Here is a 26,970-nt window from a genome sequence, read left to right as displayed (position 1 = left end):
TAAAACGTGCTTTTCTGGAGTTCTCTGCTGAGTTAAGACACTACTGTGAAAAATGTTAGGGAAGTTAAATGTTACTTTTCAAAAACAAAAGTGCTTTATGTTTACATTTGAAAAACCATTAATGTTTAGTCATTAAATCCAGGGGATTTTTCATAATTAATATTTACAAGACAAACTGGCATGATAAATATAAGAAATGGGACTGTTTCTGCCTGGTAGTGAGAGTGATGAGGCAAGGTATTTTATTAATAAATAGCTTTTACACAAGTTGTCTTTGAAAAAGACAAGTGAAGTTTTAATCTCATAAAAGGGATGTTTAAAAATGCAACTGGCTATTTTAACATGAAACATTTATCTACAATGAGCAGAAAGGCTATCTATATATACACACAGCACTTCAATTTTATCCAAATACCAAAAATACTAAACCACAGCAAGATACAGTACATTGTCTAGAGTACTTTAATTCAGTACTTCCACCATTATTAGCAAGGAGACTAAAGATTCAACATACAGTAGAATCTCAATCCACACACTTCAACATATCACAAAGAGATTTAATAGCTGAGCACTGTAGTGAGGTTTCAGATTAAGACTTCATTTTTACAAAATACATAGTGTATTTTCTAATATATTCACTCAACATTGTAACAAAACTATAATCAAAGTGAACAAAGTACATTGTGGTGTATTATATTTTTATTGCATTTTTTCATTCACTGATGGGACCAATGCTGATCCTGTAAACAGCTGGATCATGCTATTTATTCAAAGTTCAGTAATTTGCAATGGATTGCATTCAGCGTGAATTAGTGATATGTTGCTTTTTCTCCCCAGATCCACCTAATTTCAGAGAGCAAGACTTCAGTACAGAGATATACATATTTACACAATTATAATGCAAACTAAAAATAATCTTATTTGTGGATTTTTTTTTTTTTTACAAAGAAATTGAAATCACTGTTTGTTTCACATTAACCTAGAATAGCAACCTGTTGTCAATGTAGTTTCACAATCCCCCGAAAATCAATCTGAATTTATGTAAGTCATCACCTCAAGTGAAAATCTCTTGTTTTTTTCCATTTGCTTTAATCACCTGCCTGACATTTCATCTCCACATTATTAACATTAAATGCTATATTTATAGTAGAATATATTGCTGTATCCAGATTGGATGCATAAAATGCATTTCATGATACAGTTAATGTAACAGGCTTTCAAGCAAATATTGATACTTTTAAAAAAAGTATTTTAATACAATTTACTGTTATTTTATTTTCTACCTCTGCATATTAGTTTAGAACAGTTTACAGTGCTTACATTTGTCAACAATTCTTCAGACTTAGTGCTGTTTTGAACAGGAGACAAACTTAAGAGTTAGAACATATCCAACAATGCAAACAAGTGTAGTAATGTTGAAATATATATTTTTCTGAATGTAGAAAAATTCAGAGCTGTTAAGGGTAAAGATCTGTATCCTATATTTCCATGGGCAAAGGCTCAGTGTGGACCTAGATATATTATTTTTTTCAATGTAAATGTTTAGATTTAAAAAATAGTGTCCACTGTTCAACTACAACTTAGTTACAAGCTTTTGCATTACTGGAAACTGAGTATTACATAGTAATTGATATACCTGTAGTTACATAATATAGCAACTACAAACTGGTAGATACTGAACAATATTGTGGTTTAAAGCATTTTATTTAACAATGGAACTAAAGGGCTAGTGTTTGCAACCAATTACACCAAGCACTAGCTGCATGTACAGATGATTTAGCAAAACTTCATTTTTTCTATATTTTTTAAAATCAAAACAATCACTAGGAACCAGCTTTTGCTATCGCATAATGAATATATGTTGAATTCATTAATAGCTTATTAATGATATTAAGCACATTAATGATATTAAGCACAATCACAGAGTTATGTAACTGTCAGCTGGTAAAACGGAACTGTAGTATTGGCTTTCAACAAAAATGATATATAAACATTCAAGCCTCTTATTTCTTCTAAAAAGACAGAAGACTGCAAACAGTATATAAGCCATATTGTGACACTTGCAGACAAAGTGTATACTAGTGGTTTAATTGGAGTAATTTTTTTCCACAGCTGAAAAACAAAACAAGTCATCTCCAATTTTGTAACTAATATCACAAGTACAAAGCACATAGATTCAGTGGTAACTATTTTATTGTTGAAATATAAAGGAAAATTGGGATATAGTTTAACGCTTATTTATTGTGAAGACAGCATTCTCACCTGTAAAAGAAATATGGCATCACACACAAGTACACTTTTTGGAATTCAGAACATGGCTGTTATTCTGAAATGCTAATGGAAACAGTGATCTCTGTTTACTATTAAAATAACTTATGGTATTAAAGTTTAAAAAACAACTTACTAATTTTTCACTATAAGTTTTTATGACTTTCAGTTCTTAAATCACATTAATCTACGTAATCATTAAGTAACAGCTCTGCCTATATTACTGCATCAAGCCAATACATTTAAATGCACTTCACATCAAAAAATTATGTAAACTTTTATTCTTCTTTTCCTTCAGAAAGCTAAGGGTGCATTTCAGCAGTCAATCTGGTCACGATCAGCAAAATGAGGCTGAAAATCCTTTATTTGCCTCATTGGTGATGCTCTCTATGGATGCTCATACATGTTACTGGATTACCCACTCTAGTGAAGTGCCCTTTTAAACAGCTTCCAATAAGGCCTACAGTTCAAGATAAACATGACAAAGTGTCACCTTTGTTTAGATTACTGATGGACTCTGACACAAGATAAAATAAAGTTATGTATATTTTGTTATACTTACAAGCAGCTCCAATCCTGAGTATTTATGGTATATCTAAACATACAAAAATGTATGTACATTTTTCTCCACTTTCTTGTAAACAGTTGTCAGTATACTGTTTTTAATCCCTTTATCTTTGAAACATGCAAATCATACATACAGTATAAATACACAAGAAAACAATTACACTCATTCAAAAGCTAAGCAACAAAAATGGTGGCTGTAGTTTTCAAAATTATAAATAATCAATGCTTGAGGCATCCTAGACACCTGAAAGCAGATGATCATTCTACAGTTCTTAGCTGCAGTTGTAGAAATACTGAGATTTTTGCACCTTCCATGCTATTACAGTATTTATAACACTATTGTATGTGGAGATAAAGACTTGTTTACTATACCTCTTCAGAGTGAAGGATAAAGCAGCACTTACATATACTGAAACCGTGGCAACAACAGTTGGTGTTGCTACTGCTAGATTAGGAAGTTTTCCATTCTAACAATTCTTAAATTAAAAAAATTATATAAAGGAAAAAGTGACCTAAACAATTGATTACATATTCATTCCTTGGGCACTTAACAGCGAATCCAGCATGTCGAATGTATCTTTGTAGTCCATATGCTGGCTGTTTGTACTGTACTCGTGACTGGCATCAGGACCGTTCTCCACTGGCTTCTTGTCCAGTTTCACGAGGGTGCTGAGATGTCCGTAGCCCACCTGGTATGTGACAGGGGGAGGAGGGGGTAAGGGAAGGTTAAAAACAGAGTTGTGAGAGGATACATACTGCTTAACAGAGGAGGAAGAACTAGATGAACTACCTGAACTTTTGGAACTTTTGCTCATTTTGGAGTGGTGGTTGTGAGAAGCATCATTGCTGTGCAACTTCTTTCGTGAAGAGCCGGAACTAGAGGAATTACCATCACTACTCAGGCCAACAGGACTCTTCAAAACAGCTGGTGTTATTCCATCAATGTTATTTTTACTGCTACCACTATGTGAATGCTTGTGACTGCTACTGTGATGGCGATTTGTAGAATGTTCTTTGTGCTTTTCCTTATGGTCTTTGCTAACAAGCGGACTCGAGTGCTTGCTTTTTCCACTGCCCTCATCCGACGAACTATGTCTTTCTGAAGAAACTTTAATTTTCACTTTCAGATCTTCTTTACTAGAACCCTTTTCTGCAGATGGGATTGGTATTCGCAGTTTGAGTGATCCACCCTTTTCTTTTTTATCAGACACATGTTTTTCTGGTTTCTCTGCATTTGCAACAGGAATTTTCATTTTAATAGGCGACGTTACAGAACTGCTACTGGCTGCTTGTGGTTGGATGTGCTTTTTATGTTGCTGTTCTATTTGGGTAGCTACATAATGTTCCCTTACATCCAGTTCAAGCGTTTCTAGTTTGCGTTTCTCTCTGTATTTATCCAAGGACATTTTTTGAGGAATTACAGGAGCAGCAACCTGTCCATGGTGTTTGTTTCCCAACTTGTGAGCATAGTCTTGTTTACCAGTGGAATGCTCAGTAAGTTTTTCAGTTCTGTGATGTAATCCAGAATGCAACTGTACAGAAGTTCCTGGTTGAAAGTTCAGATTGTACTGATTACCAGGTAATGAAGTTTCCTGTTTCTGAGAATATATTTGTTCGGTCCTTGTTTGATCTTGATGTTGAGGCCATTCCTGGTGCGATGCCAAACTATATGAGGTACTTGGCATTCCTGTAGTTAATATTGCCAAGTTTTCAGGTGCATGACTATCTTGAACAGACATACTCCCTGAGTTCAGAGGTAATGGTGCAGGAAAGGTCGACGTTGATGGTTTTTGGAAGCTTGGGTTGGCAGATACACCAGTAACAGTATCCACCAAAATGGAATTCTGGACCAAAGATGAACCAAGAAGAGAATTCTCAGACACCTGTCCATCACCTTTCGGTTTCTTAGCAGCCTGATTAGCCTATATGAAAAGGAAAGGAGTAAGAACAGAAACTTAGAAAATATACACAAATAAAAATTACCTAATGTCTGCAAACCGGATAAAATACGGTGGAGTTCATGGTTTCAAGTTTTTTTTCAACTGTAAAATACCACAATACGGAATTGCAGAGTGATACAATTATGCATACACTGCTAGGGAAAAATTCAGGAAGCTGACCATATTACTTTTAGGGTTGTGGGAATTACATTTTATGACAAATTACTTAGTCAACAAGTTCTTACCCTCCAGTTACGAATCCTCTTCAGCCTGCTAGGTGTTTTCTCTAGTATTTGCAGAAACTCATGCGTTAGCTCTGGGGAAAAACCAATAACCTCTTTTTACACTTGAATCAATAACATAATCACTGGGCTTGTCTACTCAGACAGATAGCACAGGCAAGCCATGGTGCACATTTATAGAACTCTAGGTTGTTATACAGTAACTGGTTGTGTGGATTCTGCTACCTCTGTATATCAAAAGAGACACTGGAACGTTTAATGCATGCTAGAAGGGTCCATAGGGTGACAAGTGTGCTGTGCATGCACACCCTACTTTGTCATGCATTACATTTCTGTGTATACAAGCCCCAAATTCTCCTGCATCTCAAAAGTAGTAAAAGTGCACAACTTTAAATCTTAATCCACCCTTCTACAAAGAACTTCAAAACCAGATTACAAAGGGAAATAGAACTGCAATTCATTTGCAAATTCAATACAATGCAATTAGGACTGAATAAGGATTTAGATTGGTTCTCTTACTACAGAGGCAATTTTCCCTCTCGGTATTCACACCACCTCATCAGCTGTTGTGAGTAAGCAACATTGACCCTAACTTAACTGGTCTCATTAACACGGGTTAGGTGAAACACCAAGAGCGACAGGCAATGCACAAGGGGGAGGGGAGGGGTATGTGTGCTCCCAAATGCCATGGACGGGAGGGGCAAGGAGCCTAGCAGAAAGTCTGGGCTCCCTGCCTGCCCCACCACTGCTGGTAAATGCAGGGGTGAAGGCAGACCTCAGCTGCAGACACTGCCCTCCAAGTCCTGCTAGTCCCCTTGTGGAGGAAAGAGGTTGGGTGGTAGCAAAGCAGGGGTGCGGAAGGGGCAGGGCCCAGGGAGTTGTCCTGGCCCTTCCCAGGGCTGGAGGGGGCAGTTTCATGTGGCCAGTGACTATGCCTATTCCACCTCACAGGGTCTAGAGCTTGGGCTCCAAACTCAGCCCAGAAGGCTACACTGTAATTAAATAGCCCCCACAATCCAATCGACCACAAACAGAAGTGGACCAGCAATGGGTGTCTAATTGCAGCACAGGCATACCCTCAGAGACCAGGACCCAGGTAATCAACAATAGGTACAAAGGGTGTAGAGTCTAGTAGGGGCAAAGAAAGTGAGGGAGTCCCCTCTTGAACAGAGAGCCTGTAGCAGACAGCAAGTGCAAGAACTGAGTGAACTGCCAGGGCAAGGGGAGTCTGGCTGCAGAGAGTTCAGCAGGGAAGGAATGCAAGTGATTTAAATACAAAGGCACCAAGTTCAAGAAAGCTCACAAAATAAATAAAATCCAATGTATCTAACAAGCATACCCTAAATGTAGGCAATATTAAGTTGCTGAAGAGTAAAAATGCAGACAGAAGATCAGCAGCAGGGTGGCAGCTACCCGTATTACTCTAAGTGCAACATGTATTACCACCTACAGGTGCTCTACATGTGCATGCAGCACAAGCAAATCATGGCCCTGAAACAGAGTATGTGATCTTGAGGCAAGACTGGCTGAACTGGATGAACAAAGAGATAAGCAGTTACACATAGGAAATTTTCAGGGACTAGAGAGGGGCAAATAGGAGGGTCCTCCGAGTATCTACACTGGGACCTGTGTCATTCAACATATTTATTATTATCTGGAAATGAAAGAGAAGACTGAAGTGGCAAAGTACACAGGTGATAATTTCCTTAAATAATTTTGCAAGTCCAAAGCTGAGCACAACTTGTTATAGGGGGAAATCTCACAAAACTGGTGATGAGGCAACAAAATGGCAGATGAAATTCAACATTGATAAGTGAAAAGAAATGCACATTGGAGAAAAAGTATCCCAACTCTCACGCCCCCTCCTCTCTCCATATATACTAAATGGGTTCTAAATTAGCTCAAGAAAAATCTTGGCATCATGGATAGTTTCTTTAGACCATTTCTATTGTTCTTTGCTTCTAACAGTTCATGTAAAGGTGCCAATAACGTCAAATTAGTCAGAAATTTCCTGTAGTAGTAAAGCGGCCCTAAGCATCAGTGGGCAATAAAGCTAACAGAAGAGAAGGTTACTTACCTGGTACAGTAACTGAGGCTCTTCAAGATGGTTGTCCTTGTGGGTGCTCCACTTTACGAGTTTTCAGCACTGCTGCGCCTTTAGTTGGAGATTTAAAATAGCAGTGCCCTCAGTCACGTGTCTCTCGTAAAGGCTACTGCACTTGTACAGCCAACCAACCCTTCAGTTCCTTCTCTGCACAGAAATACATGAGTTCCAATGTAGAGGGGAGGAAGGGTAGGTGGTGAAACACTCACTGGGACAATCATCTTGAAGATCTTCTGTTACTGCTCCAGGTGAGTAACTTTTTTTAATTTGAGGAGTGTCCCTGGAGGTGCTCCACCTTAGGCGATTATGAAGCAGTGCTCTTGCCTGGTGGACGGAGCTCCGGTAAGTCAGTATGGACCATGGACAATACAATACATCCAAATACAGCGTCAATGGTATAAAGTCGTGTAAATGTGTAAGCTGAAGCTCATGTAGGAGCTCCGCAAATGTCTATGATAGGTACATTTTTTAAAATGCTGTGGAAGCTGCCATCGCTCTAGTAGAATGTGTCTTTATAGCTGTTGGGGGCTCAAGGATAAGTATAAAGTATGAGAGGCGGATACAATCCCCTATCCATTTGGATAACGTAAGTATGGAGATGAGCATGAACTGTATTCTCTCTGGAACAGCTATAAAGAGTCTGGTAGACTTCCAAACGATTTTGTCCTTTGTAAGTAGAAGGCTAATGCCTTACTGGCTTCCAGCATGAAGCATGGTTTCCCTGTTGTTGGCCTGAGGCTTGGGAAAGATGACCAGAAAGTATATGGACTCATTGCAGTGAAAATGAGGTAGACATCGTGGGAAGGAATTTAGGGTGCGGGCAGAAGATGACCTTGTCCTTGTGAAACATGGAATAAGCAGGATCAGTCATCAGGGCACCTTGTTCACCCACTCTGCGTGCCAAAGTAATGGCTACTAATGCCTGCTTCATGAATAAGTGCAACAGGGAGCATGTGGCCATGGGTTCAAAGGGGCTTCCTCATTAGTGCTCTGAGTATGAGGTTTAGGTCTCATGCTGAAGTTGGGCCTGTGGTTAGAGGGTACATGTTTTGTAGCCCCTCAAAGTGTTTAGCTGTGGGATGTGCGAACATGGCCAACTCACCAATCGTGGAGTGCAATGATGTAACTGCAGTGAGATGCACTCTTACAGAGCTGAGGGAGAGCCCTGGCTGCTCAAGACCTTATAGATACTGTAAAATTTCCAGAAGGCCAACTATTGAAGAAAAGAATTTGTGAATCACACCAGAAGGCGAATCTGTGCCACTTATCAATGTACTTTCTTGTAGCTGGCCTATGAGAATTCAAGAGAATCTCTTGCACAGCATCTGAACACCTTGATTCTAGAGAGGTCAGTCAGCGATGAGCCATGCTTGTAGATGAAGGTTCTGGATATTGGGATGATGAAGCCCATCTCCGTCCTGAGTGAGGAGTATGGAAACTGGAGGGAAACGCCATGGAGAAGCTTGGATCATTATCAGGTAAGGGAACCAAATCAGTCTAGGCCAGTTTGGAACTACCAGTATGACAATGGCTCTGTTCTGTTTTATTTTCAAAATTACCTTGTGGAGCAAGAGCAGTGGTGGGAAGGGATACATGATCGTTCCGCCCCACTTTATCCTGAATGTGTCCCCCAGAGACTGGGGACCCAGTACTTTGCTGCATTTGGTGGTGGTGTTGTTTGCAGAGGTCTATAGTGCGATGTCCCCAGCGTTTGAACACCAGTCTCAACGTGCTCTGGTTGATTTCCCATTCATGGTTTAAGGTAAACAGTTTGCTGAGATTGTCTGTCAGGGCATTCTCCCTGCCTGTAATGCACCATTCCCAAAGGTGGACAGTTTCTCAACATAGTTGGAAAAAGCGGTCTCCGTCCTGGCGATCAATGTAAAACTTAGCTGTCAGGCTGTCCCTAAATATGTGTAATGATTTGTCATGGAGGAGGCTGGTAAAATGTTGCCAGGCACTGCAAACCGCTCAGAGTTCCAAGAGGTTGATATGAAGTTTGGATTCCTCTGGTGACCATTGACCTTGGACAACTTGTTGACCAATGTGCGTTCCCCACCCTAATATTGATGTGTGCATGGTTATTGTGACCAATGGAGGTGGGAGGTGAAAAGGTACTCCCCCTTGCAGGTGTTGTCTACCTCTGCCCACCAGGTGAGAAATTCTTTCACCATGACTGGCATTTGCTTATTTGGTGAAACTGGTGTTTGTATACAGTGTGAAGCCAGGCTTGTAATGGTCTCACATGTAGGCAGGCATGTGTTACAATGAATGCAGCCACTGCCATGTATCCCAGGAGCTGAAGACAGAGTTCTGCAGCTCTGGCGAGTGGCAGTGATGCAATCGCAGTTGTGCAGTTGAGTTTGGCCACTATGAATTTGAGGGTTTTTGTTGGGGTCAGAGAGCATTTTTGAAGATTAAGTTGCTGTCCCAGTTTGTTGAATAGTGCTCTGGTGGTTGTCACCACCCATTGTGCATCCTGAAAAGATGACCCTTTCAGTAAACAGTCATCCAGGTATGGGAAGAAAATGACTCCTCTTTGGTGAAGGTGTGCTGCGGCCACCGCTAAGACCTTAGAAAAAACCTGTTGGTTCTGTGGAAAGTTCAAAGGGGAACACAGTTTATTGAAAGTGGTGGTGATGCACTGTGAATTGTAGGAAGCATCTGTAAGCTGGGTGTATCAAGATGTGGAAGTATGAATCCTGTAGGTTGAGGGTGGACAGCCAGTCTCCCTTCTCTATGGCTGGTATCACCATGATGAAAGTCAAGATTTTGAAGCGCTGTGCAAGGACAAATCTCTATTGAGGCTGCATAAATCTAGGATTGGTCCCCATCCTCTGCTTGTTTTTTTTGTGAGAAAGCAGTGATGTAAAAACCCTTCCCCCTGTGCTGTGTTGGTACATGTTCTATCGCGCTGAGCTGGAGACGATGTTCTATTTCTTGCAGAAGCACACTCTGGTGAGATGGGTTCCTGACGAGGGATGGGAAACGATGGTGGGGAGTAGATAAGAACAGGATATAGTAACCATTGAACACTATTTCTAAAATCCACTTATCACAAGTGATCAGACATCACCAGATACAACACCAATCTGTTCCGAAACTGAGTATGGAGGAGAAAAGAAAGTCTTAAGAGAAATTGGGGCTGACCTGCCCTCAACCAACAGTTCAAAATCCCTGTCTTGAAGTTAATGATTGTGACAACACTGGTTGTTCAGACAACTGCCTGAACTTACTCTGGCGCTGTTTACATCTGCTGTCAAAATATCTCTGGGGCTGAGAGAAGGAGGTTGCTCAATACTTCTAATTAAATGTTCTACCCTGCTTCCTTTTTGTTGCAGGTACGGTTTTCAAGGTACTCAAGGATTCAAGAGCTATGTAATGCTGTATCTGTTGACTCTGCAAACAGTTTAGTACCCTGGAATGGAAGGTCCTCTACTGTGGCTTGCACCTCCTTCGTGAAACTGGACAGCTGTACCCAGGAGGACCTCTTCATAACCATGGCTGTGGAGATAGATCATGCTGCTGTATCAGCTGAATCGAGTGTGGCCTGGAGGGCTGCGTGTGAAATGAGAGCCCCTTCGTTCATGTTGGACTTGAACTGTTCCCTTTTATTGTCTGGAAGGGCTGTTCAATAAAAGGTGTCATCTGCTCAAACATGTTGTAGGTCTATTTCATGAGCAGTGCTGTATAACAGGCTATCCTCAGTCGGAGGGTAGCAGAGAAGTAGGCTTTTCTCCCCAGGAGGTCAAGCTTGTACCATTCTGTCATAGGGTGTGGCGAAAGCAACTTGATTTCCTGTCTGATTGACAGCCTGTATCACCAGGGAATTGGACTTTGGATGGGAGAATAAAAGGTCTGCCTCCTGTGGTGCGACAGTATTTTTTGTTGGACGTTTTGCAGGTCGGTGGGATGGTGGAAAGTGTCTGACATTGTTTTTGCTGGGTCCATGAGTGGTGTTCATTGGTAGCGCCACCTTAGCAGCTGGGGAGGCATGTAAAATGTTTGTTAACTCGTGCTCAGTCTGGCAAGTTAAGTGATATGTCCAGGGCATCCACAATGCATCTGTACAGCTCCTGGAATGACTTGAAGCCATCTTCGGAAGTTGGGTTGGCAGAATTCGTATCGTCTTGCGACAAAGACAATACATGGGTGAGTGTTGGGGAGAGCCTGGTGTTGACTCATATCTCAGATTCCTCTTCTTCCTCTGACCTCAAGAGGGTGGTGGAGGTCTCAGGAGACATTCGGGACCTTGATGCAGGGGTTCTCTGCTGTTAAAGCTGGGCTTGCTGTTGCCTATATGCAGCCCAGGGATCCCAGTATGGCCAGCTGGAAGGGGCTGGTAAAGGTGGTGGTAACCACAGCGGTTGCCACTGAGCAGGATGCTGCACTGGCTTTGGTGACAAGTGACTTGGTATGTACACAGTAACTGAATCATAACTGGCTAGTGACAGAAGAGGAGCGGATCCTGATGGTATCACAGGCAGAGAAAACCGAGACGTATTCAGCATGCCATCAGTGCCAAACAATGGTGTTCCCAGCATTGAGGTTACTATATCTGCAGCTGTGGTGAACTGTTCCGGTGCCTGTATGCTTGGTGTTGGCCCCGGCACTGGTACAGTCTGTGGCAGGGGCTTGGCTGACTGAACTGACCTCTTGCTGAGATCCAGTGGTGCCGTGTGCTTAGCTCGAGCCTGTGAGGTGGAATGCTTGGTTTGAGGTGGTGGTGCTGATTGCTTACTCTGCACCAAGGGTGCAGTTGGTGGAAGCATTGCTGGATTCAGTGCTGATGCTGACCGCTGATTTGACGGTGCCATGGATGATTTTGTCAGTGCCAACAGAGCTGACTTTGACTTGGAACGTGCTGAGGTCTTAGAGCTAGACCGAGTCTGGTCTTTCACCACTTGGGTAGTCTCGGTACCGGACATACCTGGAACTTCACTGTCCAGTGCCTTGTGCATCACCAGTGCCAAGACTGATTTCTTTAAAAGTAAGAGCTTTTTCTCAGGAGACTGACCCTAGAGGATGAATTAGAGCACTTTTTGGCTTGATAAGTCATATTATCTGGGAGGCTGGATAGCTCAGTGGTTTGAGCATTGGCCTGCTAAACCCAGGGTTGTGAGTTCAATCCTTGTGGAGGCCATTTAGGGATCTGGGGCAAAAATTTGTCAGGGATGGTACTTGGTCCTGTTGTGAAAGCAGGGGACTGGACTCGATGACCTTTCAAGGTCCCTTCCAGTTCTAGGAGATAGGCAATCTCTATTAATTAGAGGGTCTCTGAGGACTTCAGAGCTCACATCAGATGAAAGATGCTTGGGTGGTGTGGGAAAAAAATCAAATAACTCCAATTGTGTCTAAAGGGGGGACTGCAGGAAATCAAAACTCTCTAAAAGAAAACTGCTGTAAGGGTTAAAAAGTTTTCCAGGCCTCTCTCCCTGTAACAGAGAGAAATCAAATTAACTCTAATCAAGACCCTTACAATGCCTATCAAGTTCATGGATACTCCTAGTCTGTCACAATTTGTCATGTAAACCCTTATCTTTGTCACAGTTTGCCTTGTAGACTTCTCCACTCAAGTTCTGATGTGGCTTTGTACTGTAAAACTTACTTCTAGCACTCCTGGTGTGAACAGAAACATCTCAGAGTACTTCTGCTGAGACTTTGATATGTTAAAGAAAAACAATCAACAACTGAACTGTCTGAACATACTGTATAAAGAGTCCCTGAATCTGTCTCTCAGGGCTGCTTTCACTCTTGGAAGTGACAGCCTGCATGCATGCATCATAAAGTTTTTCCTTCTAGGTTTCTCTCCTGCCTCACTGATTTGACCTCCGGCCTCGGACCCTTCTGGGGGCTTTGTACCCCAGGGGAATGAGATTTCCCCCACAGTGGCAAGGAGTGTTTAGGGTCAGACATGGGCTGTACTGCTTTCTCCATTGGCATAAGTTTAAGTTGGAGTTCTCTGGTCTTTCTGGTTCTTACAGTATGGTCACTTGCCCATTGAGTGTCCCTGCCTGAGGCAGCACACACACTGAGCATGGCTGTCCGATATGGGTATTGACAACATACATGTTAGACACCACTTAAAGCCTGGTGAACCAGGCATGTCCTTAGGCCACATTAAAAAAAAGGTTCACTAATCTTTAACAACTGCAACACTTAACTAACTGGTAACTTATAAAATGACTAATAAATTCAAAACATTTTCAAAGAGTATGCAGGGCAAATGCAGGTTCCAATCTGGCCAATGGCAGCAGAGAAGGAACTGAGGGGTCGGTTGGCTGTGCAGTAGCCATTACGAACAGCGCGTGCTGGCTGCTCATGTGTGCAGCTGACTGAAGGCACAGCTGTCTTAAATCTCTGACTAAAGGTGCAGCGGTGCTGCAAACACCTACGGTGAAGTGCCCACAGGGACACTCCTCGAAGAACATTAGAAGCTGTTAGGAAAGAGATCCAAAATAAGACAAGGAAATGTTATATTGCCACTACATAAATAAATGGTGCTCCTATATCTTGAATATTTTACCCAGTTCTGGCTACCCCATAGCAAAATGGATACATGGAACTGGATAACATTTAGAGAAGGGCAACACAGAGGATCAAGGGGACAGAACAATTTCCACATGAGCAGGAAAAGAGATCAGGGATATTGATCTTAGAAATAAGATAATCAAGGGAGGAGGTGATAGAGGTCTCAATCAGAAATGGTGTTGAAAAAGTGTACTCAGAAGTTGAGACCCTTTTCTACAAATACACAAATCAAGTGCCAAACAAATTAATAGGCAGCAGGTTTAATACAAAAAACAAAAACAAAAAAAAACCACACAGTACTTCTTCATACAACACACCATTAACTTGTGAAACTCTGATTTGGGATGTCACAAATTTCATGCAGGATATGTCTATTGATGGCTATTAGCCAAGATGGTCAGGAACACAACTCCCTGCTCAGGGTGCCCCATAACCTCGAACTACCAGAACATGGAAATAGGAAACTGTGGTGGATCACTCAAAAATAGTCCTGTTCCGTACACTCTCCCTGATGTTATGGTACTGGCCACAGTAGAGACAGGATTCTGGGCTAGGTGGATAATTTGCATGACCCTGTGTAGCAGCTCTTATATGCCTCATCTTTGCAGTAGTAGAAGCTAAATATAACTGACTTACGTATTTACAAATTTTCTGATGAAAATATGTAATGTTTAAGGATGCTGTATGCAGTTTTGAGGGTCTTAAAGAAGAAGCATAAAATGGAAAGACTGTTACTGTTTCTCTCTAACTTCTTGTTATCCAGATCTGAAATGGCCACACGCATTACAAGAAGCAGCTTGGGATGTTTGGCAATTGTATTTGGAACAAATCAAAAGTACTTCAAAGGTCTCTTCATAAATATAATTCCAAGCAGCCCTTTTAAGCACTGGGTATCTGTCACACTGAAAGCAGATTATTTAAAAAACACCATGGAGTGAAATTTTTGTAAGGGCAACATAGAGGTCAATTCATCTTATTCAGGGACAACAGAATGAAGGTCTTCAACATAAAACATTTCTCCCTTTGAAAAAAATCAGCAATATTACTTGAGGTTCTCAATCAAAATCTCAAGATTTTGTGCGCGCGCAAAATTTCTTGACATGTTAGCAAGTGGGAAAGGTCTTTTCAGTTAAGATATCCATGAAAGTTAGATGTCAGCAAGTCACCAGGTCCTGATGAAATGCATCCCAGGATACTCAAGGAGCTGATAGAGGAGGTATCTGAGCCCTTAGCTATGATCTTTGAAAAATCATGGAAGACAGGGGAGATTCCAGAAGACTGGAAAAGGGCAAATATTGTGCCCATCTATAAAAAGGGGAATAAGAACAACCCAGGAAACTACAGACCGGTCAGTTTAACGTCTGTCCCGGGGAAGATAATGGAGCAGGTAATTAAGGAAATCATATGCAAACACTTGTAAGGTAATAAAGTGATAGGGAATAGCCAGCATGGGTTTGTGAAGAACAAGTCATGCCAAACTAATCTGATAGCTTTCTTTGATAGGATGACGAGCCTTGTGGATAAGGGAGAAGCAGTGGATGTCATATACCTAGACTTTAGTAAGGCATTTGATATGGTCTCGCATGATATTCTTATTGATAAACTAGGCAAATATAACTTAGATAGGGCCACGATAAGGTGGGTGCATAATTGGCTGGATAACCGTAGTCAGAGAGTTGTTGTTAACTGTTCTACATCCTGCTGGAAAGGGATAACAAGTGGAGTTCCTCAAGGGTCTGTTTTGGGACCCGTACTGTTCAATATCTTCATCAATGATGTAGATATTGGGATAGAGAGTACGCTTATTAAGTTTGCAGATGATACCAAACTGGGTGGGGTTGCAACTTCTTTGGAGGATAGGGACATAATTCAAAATGACCTCAGCAAGTTAGAGAAATGGTCAGAGGTAAACAGGATGAGGTTTAATAAAGAGAAATGCAAAGTGCTCCACTTAGGAAGGAACAATCAGTTCCATACATACAAGATGGGAAGCGACTGTCTAGGAAGGAGCATGGCGGAAAGGGATCTAGGGGTCATAGTGGACCACAAGTTGAATATGAGTCAACAGGGTGATGCTGTTGCAAAAAAAGCAAATATGATTCTAGGTTGTATCAACAGGTGAGTTGTAAGCAAAACTCGTGAAGTCATTCTGCCGCTCTACTCTGCACTAGTTAGGCCTCAGCTGGAGTACTGTGTCCAGTTCTGGGCGCCACATTTCAAGAAAGATGTGGAGAAATTGGAAAGGGTACAGAGAAGAGCGACAAGAATGATTAAAGGTTTAGAGAACATGACCTATGAAGCCAGGCTTCATGAACTTGTTTAGTTTGGAAAAAAGAAGATTAAGGGAGGACATGATAGCGGTTTTCAAATATCTAAAAGGGTGTCACAAGGAGGAAGGAGAAAATTTGTTCCTCTTGGTTTCTGAGGACAGGACAAGGAATAATGGGCTTAAAGTGCAGCAGGGGAGGTTTAGATTGGACATTAGGAAAAAATTCCTAACTGTCAGGGTGGTCAAATATTGGAATAAATTGCCAAGGGAGGTGGTGGAATCTCCCTCTCTGGAGATATTTAAGATCAGGTTAGATAGACATCTGTCAGGGATGGTGTAGACAGAGCTTGGTCCTGCCTTGAGGGCAGAGGGCTGGACTCGATGACCTCTTGAGGTCCCTTCCAGTCCTATTATTCTATGAAGCAACTAAGGCCTTTGTATCCTTTGCAGATACAAAGCAACTATACCCTACTAAAATTTAACATTTTAAAATTCCTGAAGATAGATGGAGACAGGTTCTCAGAAAGCCTTGCAAAACAAAGTGCAAACTAATCTGCCCTGTGATCTGCTCAGCTTCTTACATGTAGGGAAGGAGAGCATAAAACTTGCACATATACTCTGTATACTGCTGCACCAGGGATATAATAACCAAGCTTGAGTGAGGAACAAGAGAAATCTTGAGCACACAGATCTGGGGTGTACAGCCTAGCTGACCCTTTCAATCTAATTACTGGTATCTAGCCAGAAAGAAATAGCCTATTTACTAAAGCAGCAGCAAAATTATGCTGATATTCAAGTCGTCATTTTAGACTACAGATAAAATTCCAGTGAGATTAAGAGAGACAAATGACCTTCCAGTTTTATGCTGCTTCACTGATTCTGTGGGTAGTACTGCATCTGTTCATATTCTCTTCACTTTAAGGGAAATTTTTAAAATGAAAAACTTGTGATGCAGAAATGCAAGACAATGGCAGGCCATATGAAGTATTTGTGGGTCACATCCAAGTCAGAGGTTGTGCGCCATAGCTCTATACCAGTGACTTTTGGTTTTCAGAATGAGACATCTTCTAGCAACCTCTGATTAGTATATAGATTTGCAAAGACTATATTGCAATAGGATTTAGGGATATCAATCACAGACCAGAGCCTCATTGTGGCAGACACAAATAAAGGGATCGATTATAAACTGTTTGGGGCAGGGACTAAATCTAAATCAAGTGACAATGGATGGCAACAGACAAAAGCACCATAAGGTAACTGTGAAACAAAACTGGTCACAATGAAAAACAGGGTCAGATCAGTAAAAAAAAAAGTGAACAAGTTTGGTAACTACCTAGAAGATTATTTAATTTTCTGTTAGACGGTTTATTTTTATTTGAAGAAATCCATTAGATCGATATTCCACGTTAACAACATTCAGATTCACTCCTATCGTACAAAATTGGTTTTAATCTGATTCTATTTCAATCTTAAACACTCTGGATAGAAATGAAGAAAGTCTTAAGACAGCATGTTCTATGAGGTCTTTCAGTAGGATTATTTAAAATCCCACTTCAGCAAACATTTTAAGCATGTGCTGAATTTGTAACCCAGGTAAGATGGGGCTATTGTAGCTTTTAATCCATGCTTGCACTCTCCTGGTCTTCAGAAACCCCCAATCTAATTTAGACAGACATAAGGGGATGTTTGAGTCATGGTAATTTCCCGATGCTGTTCTATAAACTATAGTTTTGCATGTGGAGATCCTGTTCCTAGCATGGTCCATATGCCAAGTCTTGCTAGGGAAGCCTCAAAGGTGGCAGCCTTATGGCCATCTTCTAATTCCTATGCCATGAGAATTCTCCCATAGCTAATATGGGGCTCACATTATCCCTTTATGATATTTTGATCTCTTTTTTTGGCTCTCATTTGTAAAGTCAACAGTATTTAAGCATGAGCTCAAGGGCTTAGTCAGGACTTAGTAGTTGGGGGTGAGTTAAATGTTAATTGTAACAGTAGCAAATCACGGTAATTTAAAAGAAATAAAGGCAATAGTACATACCATCCAGCAATTCCAGAGTAACTGAAGGATCAACATATTCCCACCAATGCTTTCCATCCGTCGATACAGGAATCTCCCAATTGGACCACTTGCATGCCAAATGAATGCACACACATGCTATCACTGTGGGTTTGTACTGAAGACAGAAGGTAGTAAGGTGCAGGCTGTTGCAGAGAATTCAAACATGTAAAACAAAAAATCCCAAACAAGTCAAGATACAGCATAAGGTTTGGTATCAAAACAACAGATCAAACATTAAATCATAGAACAGTCTTTTGATTAAATTCTGAAGTTATCTTACAGCCTTCAGCAGAGAAAAGGCATTTCATTTTTCTGGTGGAGTTATTTTGCTCTTGTAAAGAAAGCAAAAAAAAAAAAAAAAAAAAATAGTATCCCTCAGTTCATTCTACTGTATTTTACTTACTAACTTTAAAGAAGGGCCAAAATTCAGCATAATATAGTTGATAAAAGTTCAACCACAGTGAAGTCATTATAACAACTTATTACTGACACGCTATATCAAACTTGTAAGCTGAGGGAGATTCTCTAGTTCCCTAGAGGTTGAGAGAATCACTTGTGGGACATGGGCAGCCTTCATTAGGCCCAGGTTTGAGATACAAATCTGCTCACATAGCTTCAATTTCCCAGCTGGCAGTAGCACAAGTATGGCTGGTCTAGCTTGAGTGATTCTACCAGCTATTGCAAATAAAATATCTTCCACACAAGAAGCTATCCCATACCAAAAGGGACCAGCAAAATGGCTAAAGTCCTCCCAAACATTACATATACCCACTTGGATTTTAAACAAAATCATATTAAAACGATATTAAATTTAAGCTAATTTTGCAAAGAACACATAGAAGACTTTTAGATCTATTTCCAGAACATCAGAACAGCTGGATACATTTGTGTGTCTACATTTGGACAATCAATTTTAATTTCACATAAACACTGAAGTTTTTTTTTTTTAAAAAAAGCATGTTAAGGACAAACATTGCTTAGACTAATTCTAGTCTACCTGGAAAGAAAACGAGGTAATTTTAAGAGTTTTTATGCTGACTGTAGTTTCATTAAGTTAGGACTGGATTAATATATTTAAATTAAGAAAAAATTGCCATTAACTACAAGTGTAAACTATAAATAGCTTTGTACTTACCAAGATGCTCGACTCTCTAGGTTAAGTTTATCTCTTTGTAATCTTTAGCTGCTATTCAGGCTACCAGTTTTAGATTTATGCACTCACAATGGAGAAAATGTTACCAGAAAGCACCACTACACTTCTCATTGTGCATTTAACCCCTTTGTGCCATAAGGCCCTTGTACAATACACCGCACTGCAAACAGAAAGGTACCACCACGGTAGATGGCCCAGTTTCCTGTTGCAACAAGGGTAAGACACATGGAGGGGGCCCTGCAGTAAAGGAAGCTATAGTGTGCTACAACAGTGCAACAAAGAGGTTCAGGATAACAACCTGTTGGTAGCCATGAAATAAGATGTCTGTGCCAAATCCTTGCTTGCTGTAAGAAAAAGAAAATAGAAGAAATTAGCAATCTAAATTGTTAGCTTCATTCTAAAATTAAAATGGTTTAACTTCAAAATGAATATGTAGAATACTAAGACATCAGCTGTCCTTATAAGTAAATTAACTACTTAACTCTTGGCACTGAGGACAGATTTACTCATCCCTTCTGAGCTACACTTGGAGATGGGCAAGTCATTCAGTTCACAAACCTTCCCTTTACAGCAGTGTTTCCCAAATGGTGTTCTGCGGAACCCTGGGGTTCTGTGAGAAAATTCCATTACAATAATATTTTAGGATTTAAAAAATTAATATTATGTGATTTTTGTTTTTAAATACGTGCAATTAAACTAAATGTTGATCTCATGACCTTGTTTAGCATTTGTTTATTATTATCCTTACTTATTTGTGGTCTACTTTTTCAGCTCCATGTATTAGACTGTTATTAGGGGTTCCGCAAAATTCTTTCGAGTTTAAAAGGGTTCCATGGCCAAAAAAAATTGGGAAACACTGCTCTACAGTAAAGTATGTTAATCCTTCTGTCTCTTGAACTGTCTCCATCTGAGCCACAAAATGAGAAGTTTCACTTTCATCCCCCTAACCCTTCCAAATCTAAGATGGTGTAGGTGGATTTCTCTTACTTTCCACACCAATTCTAGTGCTTGCCTGCCTTCCTACTGTAGTTCTAGATATCTTACCACAACTCCCTCCCCCAACAGTTGGGTCAGTCTCAGCTTGACATTCAAATAAGAGAACCAATTTGCACTATAGCTTAGGCCAGAGATTAGTGCTCCTGTCCAGATGAAGGAACATAAGAGTAGTTTAGAAAAACTCAATCATACACTAGCAACCCATAATTACTCTAAAAAGCACTAGAACAGACCAGTTCCCAAACTAGAAAGTTTAAGGATTAAATTAGCTTGTATGCACTTACGCCTACTTTAATCAAAATTTAATGCTCATAAGTATGAAACAAAACATTTGACTATATCAGAAGCTTCAGTATAGATCTTAAATTCTTAACTCGTTCAAAAGGTCATTAAATTCAGGCTTTGGAATGTTTGACTTGATTAGCACATTCCTGGGGCTTAACAGCCACCAAGTTTCTGGCCCTTATCCATCAAACCCTCAAGGTCCTCACTCTTGGGCACTTACTCTTAAAATGTGTAAAATGGAACACCTGGGCACAACGAGCTTAACTGAAGACTGAATGATGCTTTTCATTGAATCTTCTTACTTGGATAACTACCACTTGAACTACCTGGAGAAAATGTACTGTTGGCTCTTATGTCAAAGGGAGCATGGTCACAAACCTCTATTTTATTTTAAGAGGCTTGTCTGAAAAAGAAAAATTGTAGGAAGTAGCTTTCAAATTCAGTAATCTAGGAAGCTTTTCAAAACTTCATTGTATCAAAATCCAATTGAATTCTGTTTCCCATTACTGCTGATAATAAGATACTAATATGCCTTTTTCTAGGGCTGAGTAAATGCCATAATCCATAGTTGAGGACATCAATGAATCCAACAGAAGGGGCAAGAGAATAGGACATTTCCCCACATAAATTTTGCTAACCCACAATAATAGAAAATAAACTGACATTTGGTGGAATTATACAGTAATTCCTCATTTAACACGGTAGATACGTTTCAGAAAATGATCGTGTTAAGTGAAAACGTGTTATGCAGGGGTCAATTTTCCCATAAAAAATAATGGAAAGGGTGGGGGTTGCCTTTCAAGCCCACCTGTGCTCGCAGCTACAGCCTGCACTTGTTAGCAGTTGGGACAGGGACATAAGGTTGGGAGAAAAAGGGGACTGGGTTATAGCAGGGTGGGGAGGTGTTTGGCTTTGGAGAAGGAAAGGGAAGGGAAGGACAGGGGAGGGGGGCTTGCAGCAGGTGGCTGGGTTTCCCCAGCTGGCCGGTTGCCAGCAGCTGCTCTGGACTTCCCCTGCCTTCTTGCAAAGCAGCGGAGGTTTGCCGCTCGCCGCGCCGTTCCCTGGCGACTCCCTCTGGCTGGATGCCTTGGGAGTTCCATGCACAGGGCTTCCCCTGCCTCCTTACAAAGCGGTGGAAGTTTGCCACTTGCTGCGCTGTTCCCGGAGACCCCTACTAGCCGGATGCAAGGCATCCGACCAGAGGGGGTTGCTGGGGAACGGCGCAGAGAGCTTTGCAAGGAGGCAGGGGAAGCCCTGAGCAGCTGCCAGCAACCGGCCAGCTGGGGAAAGCCAGCCGCCGGCTGCAAGTGGGGAGCAAAGGAGAGGGAGCAAAGGATCCCCACAGGGGGTCGCTGGGGAATGGCGCGGCAAGCAGCGAACCTCCGGAGGCAGGGGGAAGCCCTGCGCAGCTGCCAGCTGCAAGAGGAGGGCGGAGGAGTGGGAGCAAAGCATCCGGCCAGAAGGGAACGGTGCGGCGAGCAGCAAACCTCCGCCGTTTTGCAGGGAAAGCCCCGCGCAGCTGCCAGCGACCGACCGGGGAAATTGTTTTATTGCAGGGATGGGTCGTGTTGTTTGAAAATTGTTCCCCAAAAATAATCATGCTATCGCGAAAACGTGTTAAGTGAGGAATTACTGTACAACACATCTAGCTTTTTCAACCTCTGGTAGTAGTTCCATGCCAAACTTTCTCAAAATTAAAACACTTTGATAGCTTTTCCCAAGATGACAAAGGAAAGCATTTTCAGGGCTCTACTTAAAAAAAAAAAGCCACAAACCACCACACACACCCCCACACCTGACACTTTCATAAGGAAACAAATTAAAACTGGAAGATTAAAGACAGTAGTTTTCTAGCGTTTTTGTCAATGTACAAAATAAGACAACCTTACGGATTTTTATATAATACTGAAACTTTCCTGAAGGATATGGAGTTAAAGATGAAATACCACAAATTCATCAATATGACTTCATAATGAAGAAACAGTGGGCTGCTAAATGCTATCAATATGACAAATACAGTAATTATCAAATAAGGAACATTTAACTGTTACTTGAACAGCAAGAAACTAAAGGGGGGGGGGGGGAGAAATCACAATTTGAAAATTGTACAGGTCAGTGGGATGCTTGTACCGACAGCACTTCTGTAATTAAGATTAAGTTTATTCTATTTACTTTCATGTAATCAAATGAGGTTTGTTCAAGATATTCATAGACTTTTTAAACAAGGACAATATATTAATGGCTAGTGAGATCTTACTAAAACAAAGAAACCTAGATAAAAGATGGAACTGCACCTGCATCCCTTTAGAGCAGGCATGTCCAAAGTCCGGCCCGCGGGCCAATTGCGGCCCGTGTTCCGGTTTAATACGGCCCCCCAGGTAATTTGGCAATATCTATCTTTTATGGCCCCCAACGAATCCATATGTATTGAGATGAATACATTGTAAAATCTCAGTTAATGTCAGTTGGTCTAAATCAGTTATAAATATATTTGGACACAACATGTATACTTGGTGTTATGTTCCTGTTCATATTTTTTGAACTTAAAAGTTGACAGACAACCTTTATTACCAATAATATGTAATGTACTTTACAATGTTCCTGACACATATTTCAGCTTCCTGGATTTTTTTTTCATCTGGCCTTCAGATACGAAAGGCAGAGTGATTTAACACCTGTTTAGATTGGTCATCCATGTGACGAAATGAAAAGTATGCCGTTTGCAATAAACTTTGCATAAAATAGTTAATTTGCATTTAATTTTAATGGTTCAAAGAATGTCAGGCAAAATGGTCGGCCCTCACGCATGTTCACTTCATCAAATCTGGCCCTCTTTGAAAAAAGTTTGGACACCCCTGCTTTAGAGCTAATCAGGATTATTTCAGAAATGTGTCAAAAAAGTGAAAGGCAGATCAACAAGGTATGACCTTGTCTAAGATATGAAAGTCATATCAAATCAAGACATTTATCACTCAACGGTTTGATGGCATACAATATGAATTCCAGCAAATAATATGTTTCCTATCATTCTTTATCACTTGGGGGAAGGGCTATCTGACTTAATCCTTCATTGCCCAATCAACCATGAAAGAATGGCTTGGATACTTGAAGGAAATAACCAAATCTTTGAGGCAGGACCTGGTGCAATATATCTACATTTCAAGAATCTGGCATCTTCTATAAATGGCAGGATTAGATTATTGAATCTTTTGTTAATGAGTACAGCAACCCTGTTTACCAGATGTGATTCCTATTTTCCCTGAAGACAAGCCAATGGAAAGTACAGTGCTCCTCAGAAGATATTGAAAGTATTTCAGTTTTTTTGTGAGTATAATTTGCATGCTGGTCCCCTTATACATAGGTGCCATCAGCCTGATTATTAGTAAGACTCAACCATTTCAGGTCAAATATTTAGAGAATTTATGGCCCTAGGTGGGAGCACAACCTCCCAGGACACTCAGAGTATATGAGATTCTAAGTAATCCTTACAATGGGTCTAGGTGAGGAAAAGCTGGGTAGGGAAGCTCCCTTAATGTCCCACGGACAGGAAGATCACAAGCAAGCACTGGAAATGGATGGATCCAGATGACACCGATCTTCATTCTTAGGCGCAGACTGTTAGAATGCTCTCGTCAAAGGGAAAAGATCAAACAGACATTAGTAAGAGGACTGTGTTGGTGAATACTTAATACATAAGAGAAAGGCTGGGCGAAACCTAGGTACAAGGATTAAGATGTGAACCATCTTGACAGATTGCCAAACACTATTAGACCAGGGGTGTCCAAACTTTTTTCAAAGAGGGCCAGATTTGAAGAAGTGAACATGCGTGAGGGCCGACCATTTTGCCTGACATTCTTTGAACCATTAAAATTAAATGCAAATTAACTATTTTATGCAAAGTTTATTGCAAACGGCATACTTTTCATTTAGTCACATAGATGACAAATCTAAACAGGTGTTAAATCACTCTGCCTTTCATATCTGAAGGCCAGATGAAAAAAAAAAAAAATCCAGGAAGCTGAAATATATGTCAGGAACATTGTAAAGTACATTACATATTATCAACTTTTAAGTTCAAAAAATATGAACAGGAACATAACACCAACTATACATGTTGTGTCCAAATATATTTATAACTGATTTAGACCAACTGACATTAACTGAGATTTTACAATGTATTCATCTCAATTGAAAAAAAAACTTGCCTACACTAATGTGAAGGGTGAAACTGAGCTCTGGACTGCAGCACATAGGCTAGGTCTGGTTCAAAGGCAGTGGTTTTGATGCGCAAAATGTCACGCAGGTGAGAGTCACTTAGTCTTGTCCTCACGCGGTTCTTTTTAAAGTTCATAGCAGAGAATGTCTTCTCACACATATATGTTGAGCCAAACAAGCTCAGCATTTTCTTAGCCAATGTTTGAATCTCTTGAAACCGGCTCTTATCCAGTTGGCGGTAAAAGTTCACAAGAGAGAGCTGTTGGTGACGACTGCGTAACTCGCTGTCACAATGCAGCTCAATGAGCTCGAGCTGCAGCTGAACTGGAGCATCATCGGGGTCAACAGAGAATGGAGAGGAGAAAAGGCTGATCTCCTTTTCAATAGCTACAAAATCCTGAAAGCGCCGTTTAAACTCCCCAGCCAGAGATGCAATGTCTGCTGCATACCTGCTCGTTTGCGCACTGATATTGTCCTGTGGAAAACTGTTCATTATTTCCTGCAACGCTGAAAAATGTATGGTATTGGGCTGTGTTTGAGACAACTGCCTTATGAAAAGTTGCAGCTTTGTCCCAAAGGCTTTGAGGTGTGAATAAAGCTGGTTCACCGCTGCATCTTTCCCCTGAAGACTCGTGTTCAGTACATTCAGATGCTTTGTTATGTCAACTAGAAACCCCAAATCAGCCAGCCAAATAGGATCAGATGGTTCTCGCATTGGTTGTCCCTTTGTTTCCAAGAATTCTCCGATTTCCTTTCTGAGAGAGTAGAAACGCTACAGTGCAGACCCCTGACTGAGCCATCTTACATCGTTGTGATATAAAACATCTTCGTATTCAGCCTGAATGTCCAGTAGAAACTGTTTAAACTGGCGGTGGCACAGGGCTTTAGAGCGAATAAAATTAATAGTCTTTAGCACCGGTTTCATAACATGATCATATTTGAGATGTTTAGCACAGAGAACTTGTTGATGAATGATACAATGGAGTTTAATAGCTTTGCCTCCTTCTTCGATCACCTTGTTACAGATTAGGGTTGATAATCCACTTCGTTCACCAACCATGGCAGGTGCCCCATCAGTAATAATCCCAGTAACTTTGTTCCAAGGCAGTTTCATGTCATCTATGGCGGAACTAACAGAAACAAATAAATCTTTTCCTCTTGTTTGGTCCGTAAGGCTCTGGAGGTCAAGTAGCTCTTCAGTCACATTCATTTCATCGTCCACCCCTCTCATAAAAATCAGCAACTGAGCTGTGTCAGATAGGTCCGTGCTTTCATCACAGGCTATTGAAAAGAAGTCAAAATCCACTCCTTTGGACGTCAACTGTCTCTTAATATCTGATGAAATCTCTTCAATTCTCCGTGCTACAGTGTTACGAGCCAGGCAAATGTTGGCAAACTCTTGCTTCTTCTCGGGACAGATATTCTCAACCATTTTCATAACGCATTCTTTGATAAAGTCACCCTCAGCAAAAGATTTGCAATTTTTAGCAATTAACGTTGCCACCTCATAGCTCGCCCTTGTGGCATTTTCATTTGACTCACGGGCTCTTATGAAAAATTGCTGTTGTGACTTTAAAACAGCTTCAAGTTGCTTCAACTTTTCACTGCGGTCGCGCCCTGTTAGCTTGTCGTATGTGCTATGTCTCGACTGGTAGTGTCTCTTGACATTAAATTCCTTATAAACAGCCACAGTCTCTTGGCATATCAGACAAACACAGTGATTCTGTATTTCAGTGAAGAAATATTCCACTTTCCACCTGTCCTGGAAGCGGCGGCCCTCACTGTCAACTTTCCTTCTCTTATTTACAGTCGCCATTTTTTAAAATTGACCAGAAGGGGAAGGGATCATGTGAGCGCAGTGCCAGAGGTTTAATACACTGCCCAAGTAATACACTGCACTAATACACTGCCCAACAAGAATTCTCTTGCCTTTGTGGCTGTTTGTGGTGAAGTGTCTAATGATGAGCTCGGGCGTGTTCGCAGCTCCACATGCCTGAGCCCGCCAGGAAGCTGACAGTGCGCAGGGCCAATCACAGATACGGAGATATTTCCTGATCTCAGAAGCTGCGGAGTCCGTCCCCGCACTCTCAGCCCCAAGGCAGAGGGCCCGCAGGGTCAGAGGCGGGCAGAGAGCAGGGGAGCGGAGCTGCGGATGTGCCCTACAGGGCAGGCTCTAGGACCGCGGCGGCCGCCATGGATGGCGGCGGTGCAGCCGGAAGCGGCGCGCTGTGCGCGCCAGTTCAGAGGAACACCAGGGAGCCAGGAGAGGGGGAGGAAGCGGGGGCTGTCCCCACACACTCAGCCCCAAAGCAGAGGGCCCGCAGGGTCGGAGAGCACA

General features: G+C 41.3%; 1 protein-coding gene across 5 annotated transcripts in view; it reads right to left on the bottom strand.

The window, feature by feature from the left end:
• Positions 1-543: 543 nt before the first annotated feature.
• CCNT2 (cyclin T2) overlaps positions 544-26,970 on the bottom strand; it is a 51,860-nt gene continuing 25,433 nt past the window's right edge. For 4 of the 5 annotated variants that reach the window (XM_075933281.1, XM_075933284.1, XM_025181650.2 and 1 more), the window contains 4 exons: positions 19,435-19,480; positions 17,963-18,126; positions 5,021-5,091; positions 544-4,757 (listed from right to left, as the gene is read on the bottom strand). In XM_075933281.1, the coding sequence (XP_075789396.1) occupies positions 3,360-4,757; positions 5,021-5,091; positions 17,963-18,126; positions 19,435-19,480 (1,679 nt within the window). In that variant the 3' untranslated portion in view covers positions 544-3,359. The remainder of the gene's footprint in view (positions 4,758-5,020; positions 5,092-17,962; positions 18,127-19,434; positions 19,481-26,970) is intronic. The other variant, XM_075933283.1, reaches the window with a different exon arrangement.

The sequence above is a fragment of the Pelodiscus sinensis genome, chromosome 7, assembly GCF_049634645.1.
Source record: "Pelodiscus sinensis isolate JC-2024 chromosome 7, ASM4963464v1, whole genome shotgun sequence".
Lineage (NCBI taxonomy): Eukaryota > Metazoa > Chordata > Testudines > Trionychidae > Pelodiscus > Pelodiscus sinensis.
This window is presented reverse-complemented; position numbering and strand designations above follow the sequence as displayed.